Below are 24,840 nucleotides of genomic sequence, written 5' to 3' on the forward strand. Positions count from 1 at the left end.
GAAAAGTGGCCGAAAATAGCACACAATGAGCACAATAATACGAACAATTTTTTTCTTCATTTTTTCATTTTAGCGCCGCTAACTTGATTGAGCTTTTAATTCGATTCAGTTTCAGCTGCTGCTTTGCGTTTAATGAAATGGAATACTTACTGCAACTACTTAGGGATGTATGTATGTAAAGATACGATCGATCGATGGTGCGATTCGAACTTGTGCGCAACGCTGATGGTTAGTTCAAAATTGGAATTCCATTCAACCCGTTCGCCGCAAAAGTAGTTGTAGTGACTTTTGTGAAGAATTTCTAATGATATTTTTGTTTGCCCATAATTAGAGACTACAAACGTCCTTGAGCGCTACTGACCTCCAACCAATGGTGATTACTTTTGCGCACAACCGATTTTAGCACAATTGAGGCCGTAATACGAACTTAACCAACTACGTGCAAGTAGGAACATATACATACACTTACATATACATACGTGTGTTTATACATATGTACTTATACATATGTACGTTCATTAACATTTATTTACTTCTGGGAACTCTTACAATTCACGTCATGTCGAACACTTTTGAAAATCCTTTTTTACAATGCATTTGCTACTTTAGCAATACGTACATATGTATGTATATGTATTGGGCAGTAGTTTACATCGCTCACATTCAAATGGACAGAGCACTTAGCATTGTTTGGAAAGTCCATTCAGCCATCTTGCCGCACGCGAATGTTGAATGCGAGCTTTGGGCGTGGATAAGTGCAGGTTGTGGGAGGCAAACGTCTATTGTGAGTGGCCGCAATATGCAACACATACATACACACATTTGTATATGTACGAATGTTCTCGGAAAAGCATACGCAAACCGGAAATTTAATTTCGTTGTTCAAGTTCTAGTCACAATCGTTCATTTAGTATTCGCCACGTTTTGCTTTGAGGCGCTTTGATTTCATATTTAAGCCATTCCTTAATTGAGAATACTTCATGAATCGACAGCATGGACAGCTGCATGGACTATGCAGTAAATGAATGACCACGAGCGTAAGCATACAAATGTAATGGGCTGCACAGATATAAATACATACATGTACATTAGGATGCCTCACGACAGTTTGCTGCTTCTTCAGGTTCGTTAATTATACGTCGATCACAGAAGACCTAGAGGTTTGTTTCAATAGATCGTTCTCGATTGGTGTAAATAGATGAACTTCACTATAGGGACACGAATTTCGATACGATACGATACCATATCGATACTTTTGGCATTCGATACCGATATTTTCTACTCGATAGTTTAAAAACGATATTTTTTGGAATCGAGTACCAGAACCCTAGTATCGTATCGAATGTCATAAACTCACATTACAAGGATAATGTTATTAACAATTCGTCCCGATATAAATTGGGCTTTAAAGTGTGGAAGTGGAATTTGACCCCGCGACCTCGGTGTTTTAAGTCAACACATCAATCTCTACGTGCTGTTACACAATACGTTAGTGTTTGACCGAGATTCTCCTCCGGTTTGTCGCGCGCGCCTTAATGTTGTGGCACAAAAGGGGTCCCTACAGTTTTATATCGACTCTGAACGGCGATTTGGTTTTAATGGGAAGCTGTTTTTCATTTTCAAGCTGTGCGCACTACTAACCATTACACCACAGCGGCCTATATACGAGACTTATATTTAGAGAAATTTTTTTGGATTTTGGTATCGATATTTGGAATATCGAGTCTTTTTATTCCGATATTAATGGGTACCCGATACTTTTAAAGCGATACTTTAAATGAGTACCATATCGATACATTCTGTTCGATATCGTGTCCCTACTTCAATAAAAGAAGAGAATTATATTAGAAAAGTGATGAACTTATCAATAAAAATTTAAGCCTCAGAGATCTGGATGAGACTGAAAACACAGACGGTTCAATTATGGAAGACAAAGCCTGTATCCGCTTGTGAACCTGACTCCAAACTTGGTCTGATGTCCTACGGAGTTCGAGGCTTAAATGTTTGCAGTCCTGACCGTTGCCCAATTAAACCTAAAAATTAGTTTTAAGACTGGTTTTAAGTTAATTTTTCAGAAACCCAGACATACATTCGGCTCCTCTCCAACAAATCCAAACTTCTTGAATACAGATTTAACACGCTTCACTCGTATTGGCAGCGAGATATGCTACAACACTATTCAAAGCAATTATTTAGGTCGCCGTCAAGTTGACAGGAGAAGGATCTAAGGATCCTTAACTGACTTTGTGGGCCCGCTAACATTTTTTGTGTGACCACAGAATCAGAACATATTTTTATTCATAGAAAACTCCATTTTTTGAGGGATTTTCAAATCAGTGCAGCTTATGAAAATCTTAATATTTTTGCGAAATATTTTAGTGGACGTCTTAAAATATAAAAAACCCGCAACCTTTTTTTTGATGATGCAGTCTAGTGTACATACATTCGCGCCCGCCAATGTAGTATGTATACATAAATCAAATAGAAAATTTATTTGCTTGCATTATGCGGTTATGTGGTTACATATATACAACAGCGGTTATGCTAGCGTTCACAAATATACACACATTTGCGTTGCTTAATGCATAAATAAACAAATGTGGTTGGCCACTTATTTCCCTTCCGCTTCCTCTGCAGAAATGTTCTCCATTTCGATGCTTTTGAATTGCGCGAGTAGGATTTGAGCGAAAAATATTCACAAACCGTGATAGTCCTCGAGGAGCTGATTCGTGGCACATCTACAAATTAGTAAACAAAACGTTTTTTTAAAGCGTAGCAATAAAAACCGCCGCCGTAGCCGAGTAGTTAGAGATACGTATCATCAATCCGAAAGACTCAGATTCGATTCGTGGTCCTACCAACATTTTAGATCCCTCTCTTTGTGTGCCAACGTGGCGAAAAAAAATTTGTAAACGACAAGTGAGAATGCGGCAAGAGTAGTGTGGTGACGTGGGCTTGTCTTTGCCTGACTCATTCTGCCACCTAGACTCATCAGACACTACTGGCGCTGCCGCTAGGCGACCTATTGTGTCTACCTTCTCCTCGCGGTGTCTGCTGTCAGAGCGACGCCGGCTCTTGGAGCGGTGACTACCCTCGGTGCGGTGGCTGCTGTATGACGTCGCTGTTTCCCTGTACCTGGGCTGCCGCGCTGCCGGACCAGTGTTGTGGCCGATATAGTTCGGCAGGTAAATCGTACTGTTTTGTCAAATATTTGTTTTGAAAAGTACCCGTTTTATCCTGTGTCCTGGTATGGGACGCATTCATTGTCAGCGCAGTAGTCCATATCATTACAGATTTTCACGGTAAGCGAACGGGATACCCGCTGAAGATTTTTGTCGTGGGTACAGGGACGAGGCAGAGGTGAAGAATGTAGAGCATCAGAGAAGTGTATATCAGCCAAAGCCCCACATTGGCGAGGTTACGATTTATTATTTAACCGACTTATAAAAAAAAGAGAAGGTTATCAATTCGTCGGAATAGTTTTTTCTATGTATGTTACCGCATAACTTTGGACCACGTTAATCTCGATTTCTAAAATTATTTTTTTTTCAAGGGAAAGGGATACCTCATAGGTGGTCGCTCACTAACTTGGTTTACATCCGGTCATTGGATCATGGCGAAATTAACGGAAGTCTTAAAATTTTATATGAGAATTGAAATCGGGTTTGTTTTTTTGCTTAAAAATTACTTGTTTTTAATAAATATTTAATTCAGTGCTTAGCTGATTTGGAAATCCGCGATTTTCAACGCTACGTTAAGTTAACACGGCGGTTCTATCACATGCGAAATTCAGGGAAAGGAATAATAGTTTACTACTACTACTTTAATAAAGTGGCATCACAATGGTCCCAATTGACCCCTCAGTGTGCCTCTCTGCCGGACTTTGCGCAGACTGATATAAGTATTTATCAATTTTGTTATCGATTATTTATCGATTTGGTTATCGATATTTTGATAGATATTCTAATTGATTTTGTTATCGATTACTTATCGATTTCGTTATCGATATTTCTATCGATACTTTTATCGATATTTTCTTCGATTTTCTGATCGATTTTGCTACTAATGTTGTCGATTTGTCTATCGAAATTTTTATCGAGTTTGTCTTAGATTTTGGTATCGATTTTGTTATCGCTTATTTGTCGATTTTGTTATCGATTATTTTTAGATTTTTATCGATTATTCATCGATTTTGTTATCGATATTTTAATAGATTTTTTTTTATAGATATTTTTATGGATTTTTTAATCGATTGTTGTTATCGGGTAAAGACAAAAAAAAGACAAAAAATATAACCTTAAGCAAAAGCAGATGTAGGTATGTAGTATGTTTGTATATAGTATATACTTATGTAGTATATTGGTTACGAGACAAAATTGATGTGTAACGTAAGTTTCACTTCTCCAGTGTAGCCCAGGCGCACTTACTTTTTTTTCTCTACCGTATGAACACTCACGTTAATGAAAAGTTCGGTAACGACACAATTCAAAATTCAAAAAAGCAAAACTCTTACTACTTTTAAGTGTCTAATGTCTCTAATCCTTGTCTATTCCATATTTTATCCTTACTAGAGTAAGGTGTAATGATCACTAAAGTAAGAAGTAAGGATTAGACATGAATTATACAAGATTGCAGAGACATGAGCCACTTAACAGTACTAAGGGCTTTCGTTTTTATGATTTTGAATTGTGCTGAGGACCATCGACGGAAACGAATGGAAAGTAGTGTCTAGGAAATAAATTCGACATGTTGTTTTCGATTTCATTTTGTTTTATTTTTTCCATTATCAGTAATTCTTGTCTTTCAAATTGCCAATTATTCGTTATTAGTTAATATCACAGATCTTCTGCTACACACCATTTACTTGCGGAGCACATAGGCGGCGCTGTAGGGGCTGTAGGGGTAAGCAGAGTAGGCAGCGTATGGTGAAGCGTAGGCGGCATAAGGAGCAGCGGCGTAAGCGGCGTAGGGAGCAGCATAAGCGGCGGAATAGGGCGAAGCAACCAATGGGGCTGAGTAGGCAAATGGCGCGGCGACGACAGCTGGCTTAGGTTCGGCAGCAGCGAAGGCGAAGAGGGCCACGAAAACGAGAGCGAACTGAAAGTAGAAAAATTAAAATAATTTTACTTTGTATTGGTGCATAAATTAATTATTGCAATAATACATATAGATAGCTTGTAAGTGTGCTTCAAATAATTCGCAAATATTCAATTTGCATACTTACATATTTGAACATTTTGTTTGATTTGCTGTTTGTTATATGCTTTACTATGGAAGTGCAAAATAGAACTGATACTCAAGTGCTTTATTGTTCGAGTTTAAATACACTCTGCTTTTCTGCAAATTTTATGCTTATTAACAACCTTAAAAAAATTGCGCAGAATAATAACCATCGAATTTGCATGATTATGTGCGAATTTACTTGTACATGCACAACAAATATATATTTAAATACGCAGATATTTATTTTGAAAAATTTAACCTCCAAAAGTGACAATTTTGGCTAAAGCAAGTACTTGCATACTTATTTTTGGTTAGAATTCGCTTGGCTTAATTTTATTTTATTAGGTTTATGCCAAAATAATTTGGTATTTATTCAGAAGCTGACATGCATATTAAACCTATTCTTTTCCGCCGCTTGAGTTTGTACACACGAAACTACATTTATGTATTTTAAATGGGTCAATTAATAAAGCTCTGGTTCATGTTGAGAATTTTAGTGTTTGGGCAATTAATTTCTTTTAAAAATTCTATACAAAGATTTGATTAAAACTACCTTTTTACTGGGTTAAATACAAATAAATACAAAATTATATTAAATGATTATCCTTATTACCAAGTATTTGTTATTTGGACCGAAATAGTTCAATTTTTTGTTATTTCTACCAAATTCTCATTTGTGAGGCATACATACGCTGCAACGCTTCTAAATTCCACAGTCTCAGAAAATGGGCCAAATTTCAGGCTAAGGGTGAGCAAACTGAGAACATAATGATACAGATAATTCATTTTTCAACTCGTTTTGTTTAATTCAACCAGGTTCTTTCACAAATATATAAAATATGACATTTTTATTGGTTAAAACTTAAATTGTCCTGCGCTGCAAATCGAGTCCCACAGGCAACTGATGTCCACTGCCAAGAGTTCATCAAAAGTGCTCATGCTATAAGTACGATGTGGAATGTTTAAAACAAGGAATGAAACCGATTCAAAATAACGTTCCGGTTTGGGTTTCGGTTTTGCCAAGTGTTTCGGTTTCGGTTTTGGTTTCGTTCTTCAAAATTTATTTCGGTTTTGGTTTCGGTTTCGTTCCGGTTTCGGTTTTTCACAGAAATTTTGTTGATATTATTTAAATCACAATGTCTTAGGGCCAATTGCACAATGCGTACTTAACTCAGAATCCGGAGTTAACTACAGATTTTTGTACTGAAAATCTCTAGTTAACCGTCGATTCTGAGTTAACTACGTACTGTGAAATTGGCCCTTAAAGGTTGAGGAAAGAAAATTGATAATTACAGTTCACTGATAATATCAACACTAGGTTCTTTCCCTAACAATTCGGACCGGATTTGGTAATTAGAGAATAAGAGAGACATTTTCTTTCAAAAATGGGACAAAGTCCAAAAGTACGGGAACGCAAAAACCACATTTCGTGCCCACAAGTCCAGAAACAGCTGATTCACGTTTTTCTTGTTTTTGTCACTTATACCATGTTCTGACCGACATCGGAAACATGTTTTCGTTGCTAAAACTGGTTTTCGACCTAAAACTTGTGTTTTCGTCCATGTAAAATCTGTCAAACAAAAACCAGTTTTCGCTGAAAACTACACAGATACACAGCAACAACGTCATCACCAGATTCACTTAAATGTTTCCTTTTTGCTGTAAAACTAAAGGTGTATGAAAACTAAAATAAATAAATACTACATAATTATGAAACCCCTTCATTTCTGTGTCCTTTACAACTATACACGTGAAAATGAAAATCAAAATGACTTCTTCCAAATAACCGATGCCAGATCCGAGATTTAATTTATTAGGCACCATTTTAGTAGCTTTTTGCGAAAAGTTACTTTGACATACTTATTTACTACTTAACAAGAATTTTAGCAAAATATTGCTGATTTTGGTTAAATAAATCATTTATTTCAAAGAAATTTTGATTTATTATTTTTGTAAATTTCTGGAAACCGATTGAAACCTGTGATTGGAATGGTTTCGGTATCGTTCCTTTTCAGGTTAAGATAACGGTTACGGTTTCGGTTTCGGTTTTGAAAAACGAAACGGTTTTAAACGGTTACGGTTTCGGTGTGGGTTTCGGTTTCATTCCTTGGTTTAAAACATAGCTTTGAGAAAATATGCTAGCTGAGAAGAAATTCTCTCCACCTCTTTATCCTTTTAACAGCTGCGGTCCGCTTGGGTTCCCATCGGACATTGCCCGGCCAGTATGCCCTTCAGGTTCGTGTTGAGGTGCTAAGCCAGCTTAAAAAACTGGCTTAACCGCCTGAGATGAACTTACGATCGGAAGATTTATACTACTTCGTATGTTAAAGTTTTTACCCAATGGACTGAAAGCCCTTCCGTGCAAGTACGTCCCGCAGAATGCCACAGGATCTCCTATACCTTTCCGGTGCGGAGAAGTAACCTCGGTGTGCTCTACCTATCTAATTTATCAGCCACGCATATAAATTATAGTCCATACTTTCTATTGCTATGTCTACTAGTCCTTCAAAAACATAATAACGAAAGAATCAAATGCAGACAATGGAAGCGCAGAAAAAAAATTATCCCAATAAAGGCTGTGTTCTATTTGATGTTGTCGAAAATCCTGCCAACTGATAAATCTGTTACATAGCGTGAGAAATAATATGTTTAAAGAGAATTTTATCAAAGTTGATAAATCTGAATTTTTACCGGTTTTATTATACAAATACTCCTGCGTGCAACGTGAAGTTCTTGCTAACTGCGACGAATGTTCTGTTCCATTGATTCACAAACTTTTCTGCATTCTGGCCACACTTAAAGCTAGTAACGTACTTCAGAAATAAGTTTTTTAACCCAGCAAGGCCGACAGAAAATTTTTGGGTATGAAGTTTTGTAGCTCATTCAATTTCAGTACAAAAAGTGAAAGTGAAAAAGTTTTTATTCGAAGCAGCTATGATTACAAATAAATAAACAAATATATAGCAACAAGTAATTTTTAGCAAAAAAGAACCGACTTAAAAAAAATATATATATATATATATATATAAATTTCATGATCCAATGACCACCCCTAAGACACCACCTTTCCGATGCAAAAAGAATTATCGAAATCGGTTGATCGTGGTTCAATGTTATGTGGTAACATACATAAAAAAAAAATAAATATTCCAACGAACTGAAAACCTCCTCCTTTTTTGGAAGTCGTTTAAAAGTTAAACAAATTTTTTAAACTAAAACTTTTTCCGATAACGCCATATTGGATCCGCCATTTTCATTTTCATAAATCTGACCTCAGATTTTAAGTCATCGCTTTCGAAAACACTCCTTATACATAAGTTTTTGGTGAAAATGAAAAAAAAATCAAATTTGCTAGCCATATTGGATCCGCCACTTTAAATTTAAAAAATCTGCTATCAGATTGGAAATCAGTAACCTTGAGAACCCCGCCTATGTGTAAGTTTCTGATGAAAGGGAAGGAAGTATAAAATTTGGTCGCCATTTTGAATTTCGAAAATCTGACATTATATTCGAAATCAGCGACCTCAAAACCCCCCAAACACCAAGTTTCAAATCAACTTGGTTTCTTCTCGACTTTTGGCCAGCAAATGATAGTCGCCAGACCATAGTGCTCTGTTTTGTTCTTTCGTGGTGGACGACCTGCCTTTCTTACTTTGGGTATCCGAGAGACTACTAAGCATACTTCTCTCTTCATATTCACATTACGAGACTTATTTCAGCAGGGGTATTTGGAAATAACCCAGAAGACTTCTCTTCGACAGCCTAGAGAAAGACAACTTTGTCTTCCGGGCTTATGTTTACGCCATAGAGGCCTCTGAGGCATTACTCTAATAGTAGGGCGATGCTCTTAGTCTTGGGTTGGCAGTATGGGATTACTTCCAGGTTTTATTAGACATGGCATCTGTGTCCCCGGTCGAAGTGGTTATATAAGCAATATGGAACTCTGTAAGGCGAAATCGCTATGTATATCCAAATGAAATATTGGAATTACCATATCTGTATGGACTCAGATTTAGTAAAGAGTAAGAACGTAAAAGGTTCACCGATTTACGGACACAAACGCCAAACTGCGAGCTAAGAAATGAAAACAATATTTTGTCGAGGAATTAGATTATTTCGCCCAATATGACGCCAGTCAAGAGGTTTTATGACTTTGTAGAGGTAGAAATGAAGATAACTAAAATGCAGCTAGAGTTCTTTTCAAGGAAGTGAAATAACTTAGCTCCTGGAGCACAAATTCCCTTAAGGAAAACTTGACAGAACTCAACGGTTTGTTTATCTCTACTCCATAAGCTCGGATTATTTTTGAAGTTCTCAAGCATTCGAATTCGTTCGTTCGGAACCACTATGCCCGTGAACTTGTGTTTGCTGAACTATTCCACAAAATTCATATGAACCAGTAAATGACCTGAAAGTGCCTCATTATTAAAAATAAATTTATGTACATATATTTTCGGCCGAGCTGTTTTCCAATGAATGAAGAGGCTTTTTAGGAATTACACTCTAGCGATTTGTTATTGCTCGTCACTAATTCCCTAATATCATATAGATAACAAATATATTTATGTATAGAATGTGATATAAATTTTATGTTTATTGACCGTTTAAAATAAATTATGGATCATGCATACATAACACTCACGTAGATTATTGCTCTTGCGTGCATACACCTAAACCATTCAATTGCCATCAAAGTGTGTACATGTTTAAGTAACTCAATAAGGTCGCATTTTTGTGGTTACCCGTCCCAGTGATGCCAGACATTCTCTGTTAAATATCCCACGGAAATGGGGAAAAAATCCCTCAATTACCCACATCTTGAAAATTTATCCCACAAAATTCCCAACGAATTTAAACATATACATGTTTCAGTAGTAAAGAAGTAAAATTCATATAAAATAATAATAATAGTTTGGCGCTTACACATATGTGCTTTTCCTCCAATTTGTGGCGGTCCCCTTGATGTTGTCACACAAAGGGGAGGGACCTACAGTTTTACGCCGACTCCGAATGGCGAGTGTTTTTTATGAGAAGCTGTTTTTCATGGCAGGAATACACTCGGAGGTTTGCCATTGCCTGTCGAGGGCCGACCTCTGTTAAGAAAAAACCCCTTTTTCTGCATTTTTTTCACTCATTCATTTTTTCCCTTTCATTTTTTTCTCACTCACTAAGGGCCTAAAAGAATTTTTTGGTGACTTTAAAATTGAAGCACATTCATGTGCTATTTAACATTTCATCAGATAAATTGTTCCGCTTTTTACATGAAACACCAGTTACAACTGAAAAGATTCTTTCTTACTCAGCGCTTGAATTGGTTAACGTAAAAAATTTTTCGAAATTGTCCTTATACTTTTTAACAATTATATACCATTTCACTCCACATTACATCTTCAGAACGATTAATTACGTAAGATTGTCGAATATTCTTGAATTTTGATCAATTATGCAACAATAACTGCGTCAAAAGAAAATCCCTTATTTATATGAAGTGTCCCTTTTTTCCCTTTTAATAATTTTTGATGCAAAATATCCCTCAAATAGGGAAATTACCCACAATCTGGCATCACTGACCCGTCCAACCCATTCGTACATAACACTCAGATGCATACATACATGTATGTTTGTGTAATCATAGTCATGATTTTTGAAAATGGTATATAAAGTGCAAACTATAATAAATCTGTCATCAGTTCAATTTTGCTCTACTTAAGTAAAACAACTACTTAACAAACACAAACAATCAAAATGTTCAAATACGTAAGTGAAAATTCGTTAATTAGTTATTTCGAAATTCTTTCAACTCCACATACGAATAGTGGAATTTAGTGTTAATTGCAATAGTCCTTTATTAAAAATTCTCTCCTTCCACAGTTCACACTCATTTTCGTGGCCCTCATTGCCTTCGCTGCTGCCGAACCTAAACCTAGTGTCATCGCCGCACCATTGGCCTACTCTGCTCCATTGGTGGCCTCGCCCTATGCCGCTGCATATGCTGCCCCTTACGCTGCTTACGCCGCCGCGCCTTATGCCGCCTACGCTTCACCGTATGCTGCCTACTCCGCTTACCCCTACAGCCCCTACAGCGCCGCCTATGTGCTCCGCAAGTAAATGAAATGTAGGCCGAGGAAGACTGAATTGACTGCTTTACAAATATTTTTAGAAAAAATAAAACAAACTCATTAACGATAAAAAAAAAAATCAACTGTATATTTAATCGAACTATTCCAGGATGTATTTTCCTTCATTTGTTGTAGTTTAGTAAATCAGTAAACCTCCTGAGGTTCTTTATTCTAACTTGGAAAAAAAAAAATTATATTTACGACTGTTCCGAGTAGCTTTTCAATAGTTCTGGAGGTCTCGAAAAGGAAAAAAGTTATGCGAAATTCCGTCGAAAAAATTTTTTTCCAAAAAAGGGGTAAAAGTTTCATCTTTAAAAAAACTAAAAATTAAAACTGTTTAGAGTAACTTTTCAATAGTTCGAGAGTTCCTGATAAGGAAAAAAAGGTTCTGCAAAAATAAGTAAATTTTTTATTTTTCAAAAAAATCGAAAAAGTTTGATGTTTGCAAAAACTAAAAATTAAAACTGTTCTGAGTAGCTTTTCAATATTTCTACAGTTCCTGACAGGCAAAAAAAAACAGTTCTGCGAAATCCGCAGAAGAAAATATTTATTCAAATGAGGTGAACAAGTTTTATGTTTTTTTTTTTCAAAAAGATTTAGAAAGTTTAATGTTTGACAAATATAAAAATTTAAACTGTTCTGAGTAGCTTTTCCATAGTTCCAGAGTTGCTGAAAAGAAAACAAATAATTCATTTTACTTAATTTTGAATGCCGTATAGCAATTTCATGAAATCAGAATTTTGGTTTCATAAAATTGCCACACAGCGTTCAAAAGTAGATGAATAACTTGGGGCATCCCGTCCAAAACGAATGACCATAATTACATATACCTACATACATATTTATGTTTTCATTTTCAAAATCTTTTAATTTTTCTTAACCTACCCAACTATGTAAGTATAAAGAAGAACAAATCTACAAATCTAGGTAAGAAAACCTAAAAGCGACAACAATGTTGCAGACACAATAAGCCCGATAAAAGAACTATGTATGTCCAAAGTGCAATCTCTCCCAATTTCCTGGAATCTACCAAGGTTTACGCACTTAGCAGTCTTCTAGATAACATGCAGCGGATAAAATCTTACGAGTTGTTTTTTAGAGTCACTTCCTAGTCTCACCAGAAAAAAAAACGCTAAAGCATTCTTCTTGCATATATTTTAATCAATGGTGTTTCAGAAGCAAGTATAATAAAAAAAATCAATTATTTGCCTTAAAACGTTTATTTAGGCGAAAAAGTAACGAAACTACTCAACTTTTCATTGTCACTCCAAAAATTTACTTTTTTTTTAATAACTTTGAGAAGTTTTCAAATAGAGTGTTAATATTTAAGGCAAAGGACGTTGGCATCAAATCCAACATATCTGTGAAGTTTCAAGAGTGTGGCACCCAAACAAAAAAATAAATAAAAAATGCCAGCATGTAGAATATCTGTCGCAGCTTTTTTGTTATATTTGAAACTTTAAGATTTTTCAAATTTAATAATTTAAGTTACTGCAAAATGTTAAAATCAAACGGTGAAAATGTTCTTCTTTCACTGAGTAAAAGATGAATATGATTTGAGAAATTGAAATTAAATTTTTACAATTTTTATTTGCACACTCGAAATTCATTCTAAAGTTTTTATAAACGTGAAGAAAGTAAAAATCTTCCAATCCAATATTTAATTACTTTTAAATAATATGACTTTTATGTTAAGGCCTGCGAGTAAACGTGTTAAATGACTGGTAATGGTGCTATGGGACGTATACGTTACGTATGCAACTACGGGTATATGTATGAGAACGAGTTGTTATTTTTGCTTTGATATACTAAACATCGTCTTTAAGTTTTCCTTTAGATACAATTTCGCAATGGAGTCTTGGTCTTCACGCAAAACGAAAGATAAATGTGCCACCATTTTCGACGAAAAACAGGCTTTTGTCGAAAAATGTGAGATTTACTCATATACGATTAGTTCAACAACCCATAGGTTGGTCAGCATTGGAGGTACATACATTTCTTCTTTAACTTTATGCCACATTACTACGAAATCCTAAATAGAAAACTAATTCCCAAGTGCAATAAGAAATCCAAGTTTTCGATTTTAATTTTCAGATTTTATTAATATTTTTTTTTTCAATAAAGTTGCAGCTAAATTTTGTCCTCTTCATTGCCAATCAATTTCAGTAACTATCACAGTTTTTCTGCTACATTCCATTTACTTGCGGAGCACATAGGCGGCGCTGTATGGGTAAGCGGAGTAGGCAGCATAGGGCGAAGCGTAGGCGGCATAAGGAGCAGCGGCGTAAGCGGCATAGGGTGCAGCATAGGCGGCAGCGTAGGGCGAGGCGACCAATGGGGCTGAGTAGGCAAATGGTGCGGCGACGACAGCTGGCTTAGGTTCGGCAGCAGCGAAGGCGAAAAGAGCCACGAAAATGAGAGCAAACTGCAAATAGAGGGAATTGGTAAATAAAGGAGTCTATGTATAAGTCGATATGTAGAAGTATTTTTGAAGTGCTAGACTTGAGGATAAACAAATGAGCGTACTTACGTATTTGAACATTTTTGCTTTTTTTTTTATTTTATTGGTTGCTGTTTTGTTGTTGAAGAACAAAGTTAAACTGATATTGATTTCGTTTATCGCTCGAGTTTAAATACTTTTTGCCATTTACGCTTTTCAATCTTTCAAAATATTTATTTGGACTAGAATAATAAATTGACAATAAAGGTTAGTATTGCCTAAGTTTTGGCTTAAAATATGCAAATTATTTACTACGCGCCATTGGTACAACACAATACTATATATTTTACCCAAAGCGCGTAGCATTTGGCATTGCATGGGGACGAATACTATTTTTGTAGCTTTAGCTTTTTAAAGTGCAAATATAAGTCACGAATTTTAATACCAAAATTTTTGTGAGCTTAAAACAAAGACTAAATAAAAGATGTCAATTAAAGTAAAAAAAAATACTAGGCATGCATACATACATACATACATACGTACAAGTAAGTGCTCAGCAATATGTCTGAATATGTAGGTATGTATATATGCACATATGTACAGATAGCTAGATATATATCTATTTTACTTTTTATTTTTAAACTATTGTTACCATTCAATTTTGTTTCCATTAAATTTAATTGACAGTTTTGGGTCTGATTTTATTTAAATTTTTTTTTGCGGTCGCCTTTTTCTTTTGCAGGCTTCGTATCACACTTCCTCCTTCTTATTTATTCATTATGAAGTACTTACATTAGCGCTTCTAATTATTTTAATCGCCACAAAGGCCAAGGAATACTATCAATACATCAAAATGGAGGCGGTGGTCATTTGGCGTGGACAGCCGCAAGCTGATCTGTACAACAACTCTGTAATGAACCAAATTGCCAAAATGACAAGTTACATCCCATCAACAGCTGAATTGTTGCGGCTTGTCATTATTGTAAGTGCATCAGCAAAGGGGGAGCAGGGGTAAAGTGAAGTTGGCAGTTCAAATGGCAGCTGCCTTTAAGTGCTGTGACGCGACTTGCATACCTAATGAATCGCTACCGGTGATTCGGTTATCGATGGTATGCTATGACCAAAGCGTCAGTGTCACTGGAATTTCGTTGTTTGATATACATATGTATGTACATGTACGTTACGTATGTATTACCATGCTTATATGAAGTACTATACCAATATGTTGTGGTTACCTTCCTTTTGCTTGCTAATGAACTAAAGACCTTTGAACGAGTTCGGACGTTTAATGGGAGGCATTGCCGAAAATTCAGTAATGCAAACACATACATAACTACATATGTATACTATATGTATCTATGAACATATTCAAATACATACTTCTTGGCAAAACGTGCCAACACATTTTAGTCCGATGCGACCTTTTTAAATGCTAAATCATCTTGTCATTAGGAGTAAAGTTAAAAAGTCATAGTATCAAAGAAATAAACATACATACATATTTCCATAACTTGCGTTACTTAAAAGCATTAGGACTAAAAATTGTAAATCATGCGTCGAATTTTCATTGATGGACCGAAAATATCGATGTTTTGCTGCGATGCATCGAAAATTTCCCGCTCGATGTATAAATAGTCGATATGTCGAAGCATCGATGCATCGATATTTTTATGAAAACCGACATCTCTGCTACATTGAGTTTAACCAAAAAATTGAAGGAGCTGACAAAGTTCCGTTAGAAACGTATTTAGCTTAATTACAGTAATTAAGTCGAAATTTTGTACACTTTTGCTTATACCATATTTTGCTGTGAAATATTAGGGGTATTCGCGATCCGGTGCATACTGTCTAGCATGGTGCATAGATAGCATGAATAGCATGATTGGCTAATTTTCTTGTTGTTTGATTACATTAAGCAACATCAAAAATGCTTTTTATGCTATCTTATGCACCATGCTAGACAGTATGCAACGGATCGTGAATACCCCTAATATCTGAAAAATTCTATGCAAATCGATGCATAGATGTATGCCCTTCGATGCATCGAAAAATACCGATGTCCATTTCGATGCATCGAATCAAAGCGATACATCGATTTATTTTTATTAAGCATAGAAGCGGGTTTTACTTAATACCGAATTTTGGCAGCAACATTTTTTGGAATTTTGCTAGTGGAAATCTGGCATTATCGTTTCGTCCAAATAAGTAGTTCCTAGGCAAACGGGTACGACAGATGAGAATCACAATGAAATTTTTATTAGATTTCTTATTATTCTATTTTGAAAATTCTTCAGAAATTTCCAGGACATACTTAAATTTTTCCACTTGAAGCCATATTTTTTTGATAAATGGCGCTTTCAAAGTTAGCAAAAGTTCCTTTGGCTATATAATTCTCTTTTTTCATGTAGATGCATGCAGTGGTATCCTTTTTCTGAACAGTACTGTAGGAGTATGTCTAAGTACTGTGTAAAAATGATCTTAAGGTATTTTATTGAGAACATTTTTATTCAAAAGTTTTTTGAGTAGAGTTACCATCTAAAGAGTATGTCGCTAATGTTGGCTAGCAATACAGTAAAAAAATATCGACTTAAATATTTCTAAATAAATGCACACGCGCATACACGTAGTAGCAAAAATAAATTTATGGATGATTTGTTGATGATTGATAAATTAATTAAATTTCAAGTGAAGTTGCTGCATTTGGCCGCACGGTGTGGAACGTTAATATTTTTTTATGACAAAATCTAATATTTCGAGAAAGAAAACAGCTGGAGAAATAAATTACACATTAGTTTAAAAGTTTTGATTTATTTTTTTTTTTTTGGAATTCATTGGCATAATAAATTTGTTTTTAGATGAACAATTCAGGAAAAATTGAACCGTAGGCTGACAAAATTACCTTCAACCACCAAACGACCTTCAAAAACAGGGGTTTTAATTGTTTTCCTTTTTTTTTAGCTGAATGCAATTTGCAATGAGCTAACGTCAAGGAAATCCATTTCCATGGTCGCAAGAACCGAAAATGCATTTAAATTTTTCTTTAAAGAAATTTCAGTTTCTGCTGTTTCGAGTTAAAAAAAAGAAAGGAAAATCAATAATCTTACTTTTGAAAGTAATTTTAAAGGTCTCGTTAATTAAAAAATTACATTAAATTTAAAAAAAATGGCCTGCAAAGGTAAAATTAAAAAAAAAAAACAACAAACAAACAATTTGTAACGAACTTCTAAAAAAATTTAAATATATTTTTCGGTTCTTCTGAATTGGATTCCTTGATGCATGAACAACAGAAATATATGGTTAAAGCCTTTTAAAAAAGTTCATTGTAAACTGTTTTCAGGTCAAAAAAGGAAAACGATTTAAAACCCCCAATTTTTTGAGAGAATTTGTAGGTTGAAGGTAATTTTTTTATGCAATGAGTTATTTTTTCTGCATTCTCCATTCAAAAAGCTTTAAAAACCTGTTAAACTTATTTCGCTAACTGCTTTCGATTTCCAGTAAATAGATTTTACTATCAAAAAAGTTAATTTTCCACACTGTGGGCCGCTACTGTTGACAACCGCTTAAATTATTTGGGGTTTTAAAATATTACATTAAAGATGAACTTATAAAATATGTAGAGCATACAGCTTAGCTATATGCAATATAAACTCACAACACACAGAAAAGCCAAAATAGATGCACATACATATGTATGTACATAAATAAATAAGTAGAAATAAATTTGTGCCTTTGTCGCATAGCAGCCATATTTGTTTTTCTTTTTTTATCAACAATATACCATTTCTGAAATATACGCAATTTTGCATTCACTTTCGTATTCTGCGAACATACAGAAATTTTTATATACATACATACAAATATACACAGTAAGTGTGTTCATATGTACTACATAGATATTTGTATAAAATATTTTAGTGGCCTTACGAGTTTAACCCAAAATGTGGAAATAAAAAATAACGAAAAGTCGCTACGAGCCAATAAACCGAAACAACAAATTATTTGTATTTAAGCTGAAGCGTTTAACAAATTTGTTATCAGTTAACTTTTGCTCTACTACAGTAAAACAACTACTCAAAAACCAAAACACACAAAATGTTCAAATACGTAAGTATCCTAAATTCGATTATCCTGAAATTTTTATTCAAAATGTGCAAGGGGCATAAAAGCATATATACATATATTTGCACATACTGCACACATATAAACATGTGTTTGTACTTACGAATGTTTGCCTAATTAATTAATTTTCAAATACAAAGCCACAATAATCTTTTATTTTCAATTTCATTTGACCGCAGTTTGCTCTCGTTTTCGTTGCCCTCTTCGCCTTCGCTGCTGCCGAACCTAAGCCCGCTGTTGTCGCTGCACCATTAGCCTACTCTGCCCCATTGGTCGCCTCGCCCTACGCTGCAGCATATGCTGCACCCTATGCCGCTTACGCCGCTGCTCCTTATGCCGCCTACGCTTCACCCTACGCTGCCTACTCCGCTTACCCATACAGCGCTGCCTATGTGCTGCGCAAGTAAATGGAATGTAGCAAAGGAGCTGTGATAAGCTATTGAAATTGATTGGCAATGAAGAGGACACAATTTGATTGAAATCGCATTAAAAAATAGAAAAAGTTTGAAACAAAATTTGTCTACTTGTTATTACTTATTACTTTGATGGTGAGTTTCAATGTGTAACGAAAAAAAAAATGAAAAAAGAGCATTTTCGTAAAGCGTACTATACACGCATTGATTGCATGTCATTCTAGCAGTTGGAGGAGCCACTTAACTTAAAAGTATTCTTCCTCAACTGGTTATGTAGCTAAAATACAGTTGATCAACGTGCTTATACACGGATTATTTGCCGTCAGTGTTGACACTGCCTTAGCCTTTATAGTATCCAAATGTATCCACCGAAAAGAGCGGACATTTTTACACAGTACATCTATGGAATAGAAACTCGGCCCCTTAACAAACTTATTAACATGTAGTCAGTATTTTCCCATACTTAGACGACACGGATTTGGGAAACAAAGGTCCGTAGTTATAGTCAAAATAAAAAAGTTAATTGCAGCTTTTTGACATAAACCAGCCAGGTGTTTATCACAATGTCAGGTGAAAGAAAGTTAAGAATATTTTAGTTTGAAATAACTTTTAATTTAGTTAACGCATACACAGTTTTAATGAAATATTTAGATATGGGTGTGAATCGAAAGAAATTTATGAAAGCTTAGTTTGAAAATATCTTTAATAAGGCTGGCCACCTTTCCGAAAAAAAACATATCGATCTAAAAGTATAGGTATAAGTATGTATATTATACGAGAAGGTATTTTGTGTAAAAGTCATTCGATTTTCAGCGTTATTTTGAATTTCAAAAATGAGAGGTCAAATTAAAGACCTTAACTTGTAGATAAAGTTTTACTTTTTTTCTTCAGATTTTTTTTTATCGGTAATGGGTTATTTGAAATTTTGATGAAATTAAAAACCTGCCCTATGCGAGACCTCTCTTCACTAAAAAACTGCTACACGGATTTAGATGAAATATGGTACTTTGATGTCGGCCGCTGTGGTGTAGTGGCAAGCAGTGCGCGCTTTCACTCCGCAACGCCTGGGTTCAAGCCCTGGTCAAAGCAACATCGCAAAAATATATAGAAAAAAGTTTGTTTCTTAACAGCGGCCGTCCCTCGGCAGGCAATGGCAAATCTCCGAGTGTATTTCTGCCATGAAAAATAGCTTCTCATAAAAATACAATCGCCGTTCGGGGTCGGCGTAGGTCCCTCCGCTTTGTGAGACAATATCAAGGTGCACGCCACAAATCGGAGCAGAAGCTCGGCCAAACACTAACATATGTGTAAGCGCCAATCTATTAGGATTATTATTATGGTACTTTGATCGCTTATAGCTGTGACTAATATTTGGAATATTTTTTAGGGTTTTGAAATTCAATTTTGGGCATTTTAACGCCATGCGGCTTCACTAGTATCTATAAAATTTCCTTACATATTTAGTAGTTCTTCGAAATTGAGTGTCAAAAGTGTCAGAAAGTGTCCGATTGCGACCCGAAGTGGGTTAAGCTGATTTGGATTCTGAGGATAAAAATACGTAACTTTAGTTTGAAACTTTTTACCCGGAAGCGCCTTTCTCAAATTCTAAATGACCTTCGAACTTCAACTCGTCCTGGTCTTCTTAAATGAGCGAACATATTTTTATTGCATGACGAAAAAAATTGAATTACCAAATTCGGGATGCTCTATCTTTTGGTCGAACTAACGATTTCCAGTTTCGACCGGAAGTGGGTTAAACAGACCGGAAGTGCAATATTTTAACCGGAAGTCCATTAAAAAAAAGTTTCCGACAGAAGTTATGTATTTTTGTTCGCAGAATCCGAATCTTTCGTAAAAACATGTATTTTCTTAAAAAAAAAATAGACTTACGGGCAGTTTAACCCACTTCAGGTCGAAACCAGATACCACCAGAAGATAGACCATCCCCGATTTGGTAGATGATACTTTGCATTGTTCAATAAAAAACATTTCCGTTTATTTAACAGAGGATGGACGAGTGATCTAGGACATCTCGTATATACATATAGAAAGATAGATAAATAGTTAGCTATAGCACTGCAAACGGATGGTCTATTGTACGCTTAGCTCATCACAACTCATCGACTAGCCCTAGAGACTCTATAAATTTCACAATAGATCCCGGGGAAATAGTTATGTTCAAAATAGCCTTTAGAATGGCTTAAAACCGCTTCACAACCTGCTCAAGCACAGCAGTCAAGCTTGTACCTAAAACTGAGCTAAATGTTGGACACCACGAAACCATTGTTGTTTCGTCGAACCTTCAATATCGGAAAGAATAATATCTTAAGTTTCAAACTCTTACACAGGATTAACAAGCAAATGATCGAAACTAGAATGTGGGTGAATTGTGGCACCTCGCTTTAATTACATCGAATTTAAAATCTTCCGATAGCTATCGACAACATGCATATATATTTTTTACTTAATCTTAAACAAACATACTTGCTTGTAAATTTTTTTTTTTTGAATATTCATGCACAATAAAATACACCTTAAAATCTTTAAACCATTCTTCATTCATTGACCCCGCACGCATTGATGCCAACAAATTAATTTGGCATTTAGTTTTGTCTTGCAACATTATGTGGTGGACATTTCGTTTAGCATAACACATTCTATTTCAGCGCCCACAGCCGCTCGTTTTCTGGCGTAGTTATGAGCCCCGCTAGAAAATCGTAAAACAAAAAAGGAAAAACCATGGCAAAGTATAAATTTGAAGTCTTTATGCCTCTACCCCGCTAGAAATATTGCAGTTACTATGATACTTCCGTAAGTATGTATGTAGGTATTTGAGTACCCACTGGAAACGAGTTAACCCAACGCTTAGCCGCAGACGCTTCTCTGATGACTTCAAGTGTGCTAATTCGGCCTTCCGATGTGTCAGTAAGAACCCCTATCCTCCCAGCAGCAATCCTTTTCCTACTGGGTAGCTATTAATCGAAATAAATGTGTCGCTTAAATTTTGTGTCGTTAAATGTCGGTCACCAGCGAACAGAACATTTTGTGCCAGGGATTTCGTATCGTCGAGTTTAGTTGAGTTGTTGGCAGTCCTTCAGCGTCGTTCACAGTTGCTGCTCGGCTGTCAACAACATTTTCATGGTCACTTAAGTGTGCGAGTTGATTTGTCGCAGCCACAACTAGTATGTAATATGTATGTATGTATGTATTTATGTATATAGTTGGCAACGGATATTTAGTTTGGTGAATAGTTATGTTTGCTCAGTGGTAGGGTGTGTGCGTGTGCGTATGCTTAGAGGTTTTCACAGCAGTGTCTGCTGTTGTCACTTGTCCTCCCTCGTATTTACGGTTAATTTTGCGCACGTTACACATTTACACATACGTATGTATGTGCATAAATATAAACGCCACCTTAGTAGTTGATTTTTTTTTTTGTATTTGCCTTGCCACACATTTGGCTGTTACATTTACAAACTATTACCAATTATTGCAACATAAGCTGCATATTTATTTACATTTATATACATATGCACATACTTACATACATATTTGTATAAGTTTGCAAAATGTTCGCTCGAGTATAGTACTTAAACAAATAAAATCAAGGAAAGTTTTTGCCTTCTCAAGAATGCTATAAATTTAGTTAAGGTACCAGTAGTAAGCTAAATTGAAGTGGACGCTCTTAAAGTATTTACTTGTTTTTTTTTTTAAGGCAATTTCGAGTATCCTATTTTAGTACTTACTCTGGTAAGGTGGTCTAGTGGACAACCTAGAATAAATGTTAAGCCGACTCCAGCTCGTCGTCAAGCAGTGAACTTCAAGGATACAAATTGAGATTTGTGGCTTTATATGGTAGCTTTTTCGGCCACTTCCAATCCCTTCTGGCCTAGCTGGACCTCGGAATTTTGAAGGTCCTAGTTTTCGCTAAGCTGTCCAGAGGTCATTTTGGCCTAGAGTCCACTGTCGGCGGTGAGTGCCGCTCTCGCCCGCTCCTTGCCCGGCGATATGGTTTCAAGGGTAACTTTTTTCGCAAACTCATCAGTCATGCGTAATATCGCAGTGGCCTGTAACCCATATGACACTAATTAGAAAATAGTCTGAAGCAATTGAGAGGAAAGTCAGTCACTACCTGATAAATTCGGGAGTACCGAAGACGAACTGTACGAGCTTTTTAACGACATGGACATGGTTAAGCGCATAATAATAGAGCGATTGCGCTAGCCTGGCCATGTTTTAGGCATGGATGACAAGGATCCAGTAAAAAGTTACTTCGACTCAACACCTACGGATTGACAACGAAAGAAAGGATGTCCATTAACACAATGGAAAGACAAAGTGCAGAAGGACCTGTCTGCCCCCGGGATGAACAACGGGCGCCACCACGCAAAAGATAGAGGCAGTTGGCGAAGTTAGTTGGTCTCAGCCAAAACCAACAAATGGTTGTCTTGCCAAGTACCCAAACTCAAGAATATCTGCTGAAAACCCAGTCGGAGCTTAAGTTCACGTCTAATACAAAATGCCTTTTGAATTGATCATCAAAAAGATTACCTTCAAAAACAATTGCTAGTTTAAATCACAAAATACCTTACTAGCCACTGATTTTTCGGAGTAGAGCTCGTACCAGAAAGAGAAGGATTTTTGAGTAAATTTAAAGTAGGTATGATTTAGTATGTCAGTTTTTGTTTGGCTAATATAAGAACATTCTTAATTTCGGTATTACAATATTAAGTAGTCCTCATAAACACTATAAACCTAAAATTGTACCAAATAAAAGAGTGAGAAAATATTGCAAATTTCCAGATTTGTTATATGTCTTTTAAAGCTGTCAATAAATGAATAAATAAATAGATACTTTTCCATCCATGTATCCACATATCCCGGAAGAGTAGTAGATTTGCATTTCCGAATATCACAGATAGGAGCTAAGCTTCGGTTAAATAATCTCAAAGAGGCAGTCCTAGTTTCAATAAGTAAATAAAAAGTTTTTGCATTTGATTTTCGTGTTAAGGTTTATTTTAAAAGAATTGTTTTTTTTTTTTAAGAAAATTCCATTTCCAATCAGTTCCAGTTACTATCACAGATTTGCTGCTACTACATTCCATCTACTTGCGGAGCACATAGGCGGCGCTGTATGGGTAAGCGGAGTAGGCAGCGTAGGGTGAAGCGTAGGCGGCATAGGGAGAAGCGGCGTAAGCGGCGTAGGGAGCAGCATAGGCAGCAGCGTAGGGTGAAGCAACCAATGGGGCTGAGTATGCGAAGGGCGCAGCGACGACAGCTGGTTTGGGCTCAGCAGCAGCGTAGGCGAACAGGGCCACGAAAACGAGTGCGAACTACGGGAAAAGATTGGGAAAAGTACGATTAGTAAATCTTAAATTTTTTTATTTATTTCTAATACATATACATTTCTGCATATAAATATATGCACATGAGTGAGGTGAATGCTTTTAACTTACGTATTTGAACATTTTGTTTTGTTTGTTGTTTGGTAGTTGTTTTACTTTAGTAGAGCAAACTTTAACTGATGATAAGTTCGATAAATGCTTGAGCTTAAATACAATTAAGCTAATGCATTTCGTCGCTTCTACAATCACACATGTATACCGACAAGTATCTCCCTTTCATGCATATGTTGCCATACTAAGTTAACTTGATGGATAGGTGTAACTACAAAAATAAAACCGCGATTTTTCTTGTGGTCTAAACACGTAGCGCGTCCTCAGTGTCAAAATACGTTTTTATTTTTAAAAAGACACTCGTACTGCAATTGTGTGAGGTCAATAAAAACAAAAGCATGCCATTAACAGACTTGCTTTGATTTAATGTCTCAATACGTGTGTGTGTAAAATGATAAGCTTGGCTTGTTTCTGCTTGTTACTGTTGAGAATACTAAGTACTAAATATATGTACATACATATGTATGTACGTATGTATGTATGCATGCTTGCACATATGATTGTTTATAGGAAATACGAATTATTCAAGTTAGTCAAAGAAAGATATGGGTACATATTTGCAGAATAAAAAAATTAATTCAAAGTATAGTAAATCGCAACACAATCAAATAAAATGAAATAAAATGAATTATAATAAAAAACAACATAAAATAAAATGTTAAAAAATAAATAAAAAATAAACCTAAAATAAATAAACGGAAAACACAATGTATGAAATAAAATAAAGTAAATAATTAAAATGAAATAAACGAAAACAAAGCATAATAATTTAAAAGAAAATAAAATGAAATATAATAAAATAAAAAATAAAAAATTATAAAATGAAATAAACTAAAACAAAAAAGTAATAAAACAACCTAACATAAAATAAATAAATTATCAAAAAAAAAAATTAAGTAAAATAAAAATAAATTTAAATAAGGTAAAATAAAATAACGCAAAATTATAATAAATACAATATAATATAAAATAAAATAAAACAAAAAAAAGTAAATTAAATAAAAAAAAAAATATAAAAAAATTATAATATTAAATTTAATCAAATAAAGTTAAATTAAACTTAATAAAAAAGT

The 24,840-nt window shown here is 35.3% G+C and overlaps 5 protein-coding genes across 5 annotated transcripts; 2 read left to right on the plus strand and 3 right to left on the minus strand.

Annotated features, from left to right (window-relative positions):
- Positions 1-4,805: 4,805 nt before the first annotated feature.
- LOC118750770 (cuticle protein 16.5-like) lies at positions 4,806-5,236 on the minus strand. The gene is made up of 2 exons (XM_036485503.1): positions 5,225-5,236; positions 4,806-5,097 (listed from the first exon to the last, which is right to left on the minus strand). The coding sequence occupies exons 1-2, from the start codon at positions 5,234-5,236 to the stop codon at positions 4,861-4,863; spliced, it is 249 nt and encodes an 82-aa protein (XP_036341396.1). The 3' UTR covers positions 4,806-4,860.
- A 5,732-nt stretch (positions 5,237-10,968) lies between these two features.
- On the plus strand, positions 10,969-11,331 carry LOC118750776 (cuticle protein 16.5-like). Its single transcript, XM_036485508.1, has 2 exons — positions 10,969-10,980; positions 11,095-11,331. Exons 1-2 carry the CDS (start codon positions 10,969-10,971, stop codon positions 11,329-11,331), a joined length of 249 nt encoding a protein of 82 aa, XP_036341401.1.
- Positions 11,332-13,489: 2,158 nt separating this feature from the next.
- On the minus strand, positions 13,490-13,884 carry LOC118750777 (cuticle protein 5.1-like). Its single transcript, XM_036485509.1, has 2 exons — positions 13,873-13,884; positions 13,490-13,767 (listed from the first exon to the last, which is right to left on the minus strand). The coding sequence occupies exons 1-2, from the start codon at positions 13,882-13,884 to the stop codon at positions 13,540-13,542; spliced, it is 240 nt and encodes a 79-aa protein (XP_036341402.1). The 3' UTR covers positions 13,490-13,539.
- Positions 13,885-17,874: 3,990 nt separating this feature from the next.
- LOC118750771 (cuticle protein 16.5-like) lies at positions 17,875-18,308 on the plus strand. Its single transcript, XM_036485504.1, has 2 exons — positions 17,875-17,886; positions 18,081-18,308. Exons 1-2 carry the CDS (start codon positions 17,875-17,877, stop codon positions 18,306-18,308), a joined length of 240 nt encoding a protein of 79 aa, XP_036341397.1.
- Positions 18,309-23,329: 5,021 nt separating this feature from the next.
- On the minus strand, positions 23,330-23,821 carry LOC118750772 (cuticle protein 5.1-like). Its single transcript, XM_036485505.1, has 2 exons — positions 23,768-23,821; positions 23,330-23,644 (listed from the first exon to the last, which is right to left on the minus strand). Exons 1-2 carry the CDS (start codon positions 23,777-23,779, stop codon positions 23,417-23,419), a joined length of 240 nt encoding a protein of 79 aa, XP_036341398.1. The 5' UTR covers positions 23,780-23,821; the 3' UTR covers positions 23,330-23,416.
- Positions 23,822-24,840: the final 1,019 nt, after the last annotated feature.

This window comes from Rhagoletis pomonella, unplaced genomic scaffold, assembly GCF_013731165.1.
Source record: "Rhagoletis pomonella isolate Grant_MI unplaced genomic scaffold, Rhpom_1.0 Rhpom_scaffold_00389, whole genome shotgun sequence".
Classification (NCBI taxonomy): domain Eukaryota; kingdom Metazoa; phylum Arthropoda; class Insecta; order Diptera; family Tephritidae; genus Rhagoletis; species Rhagoletis pomonella.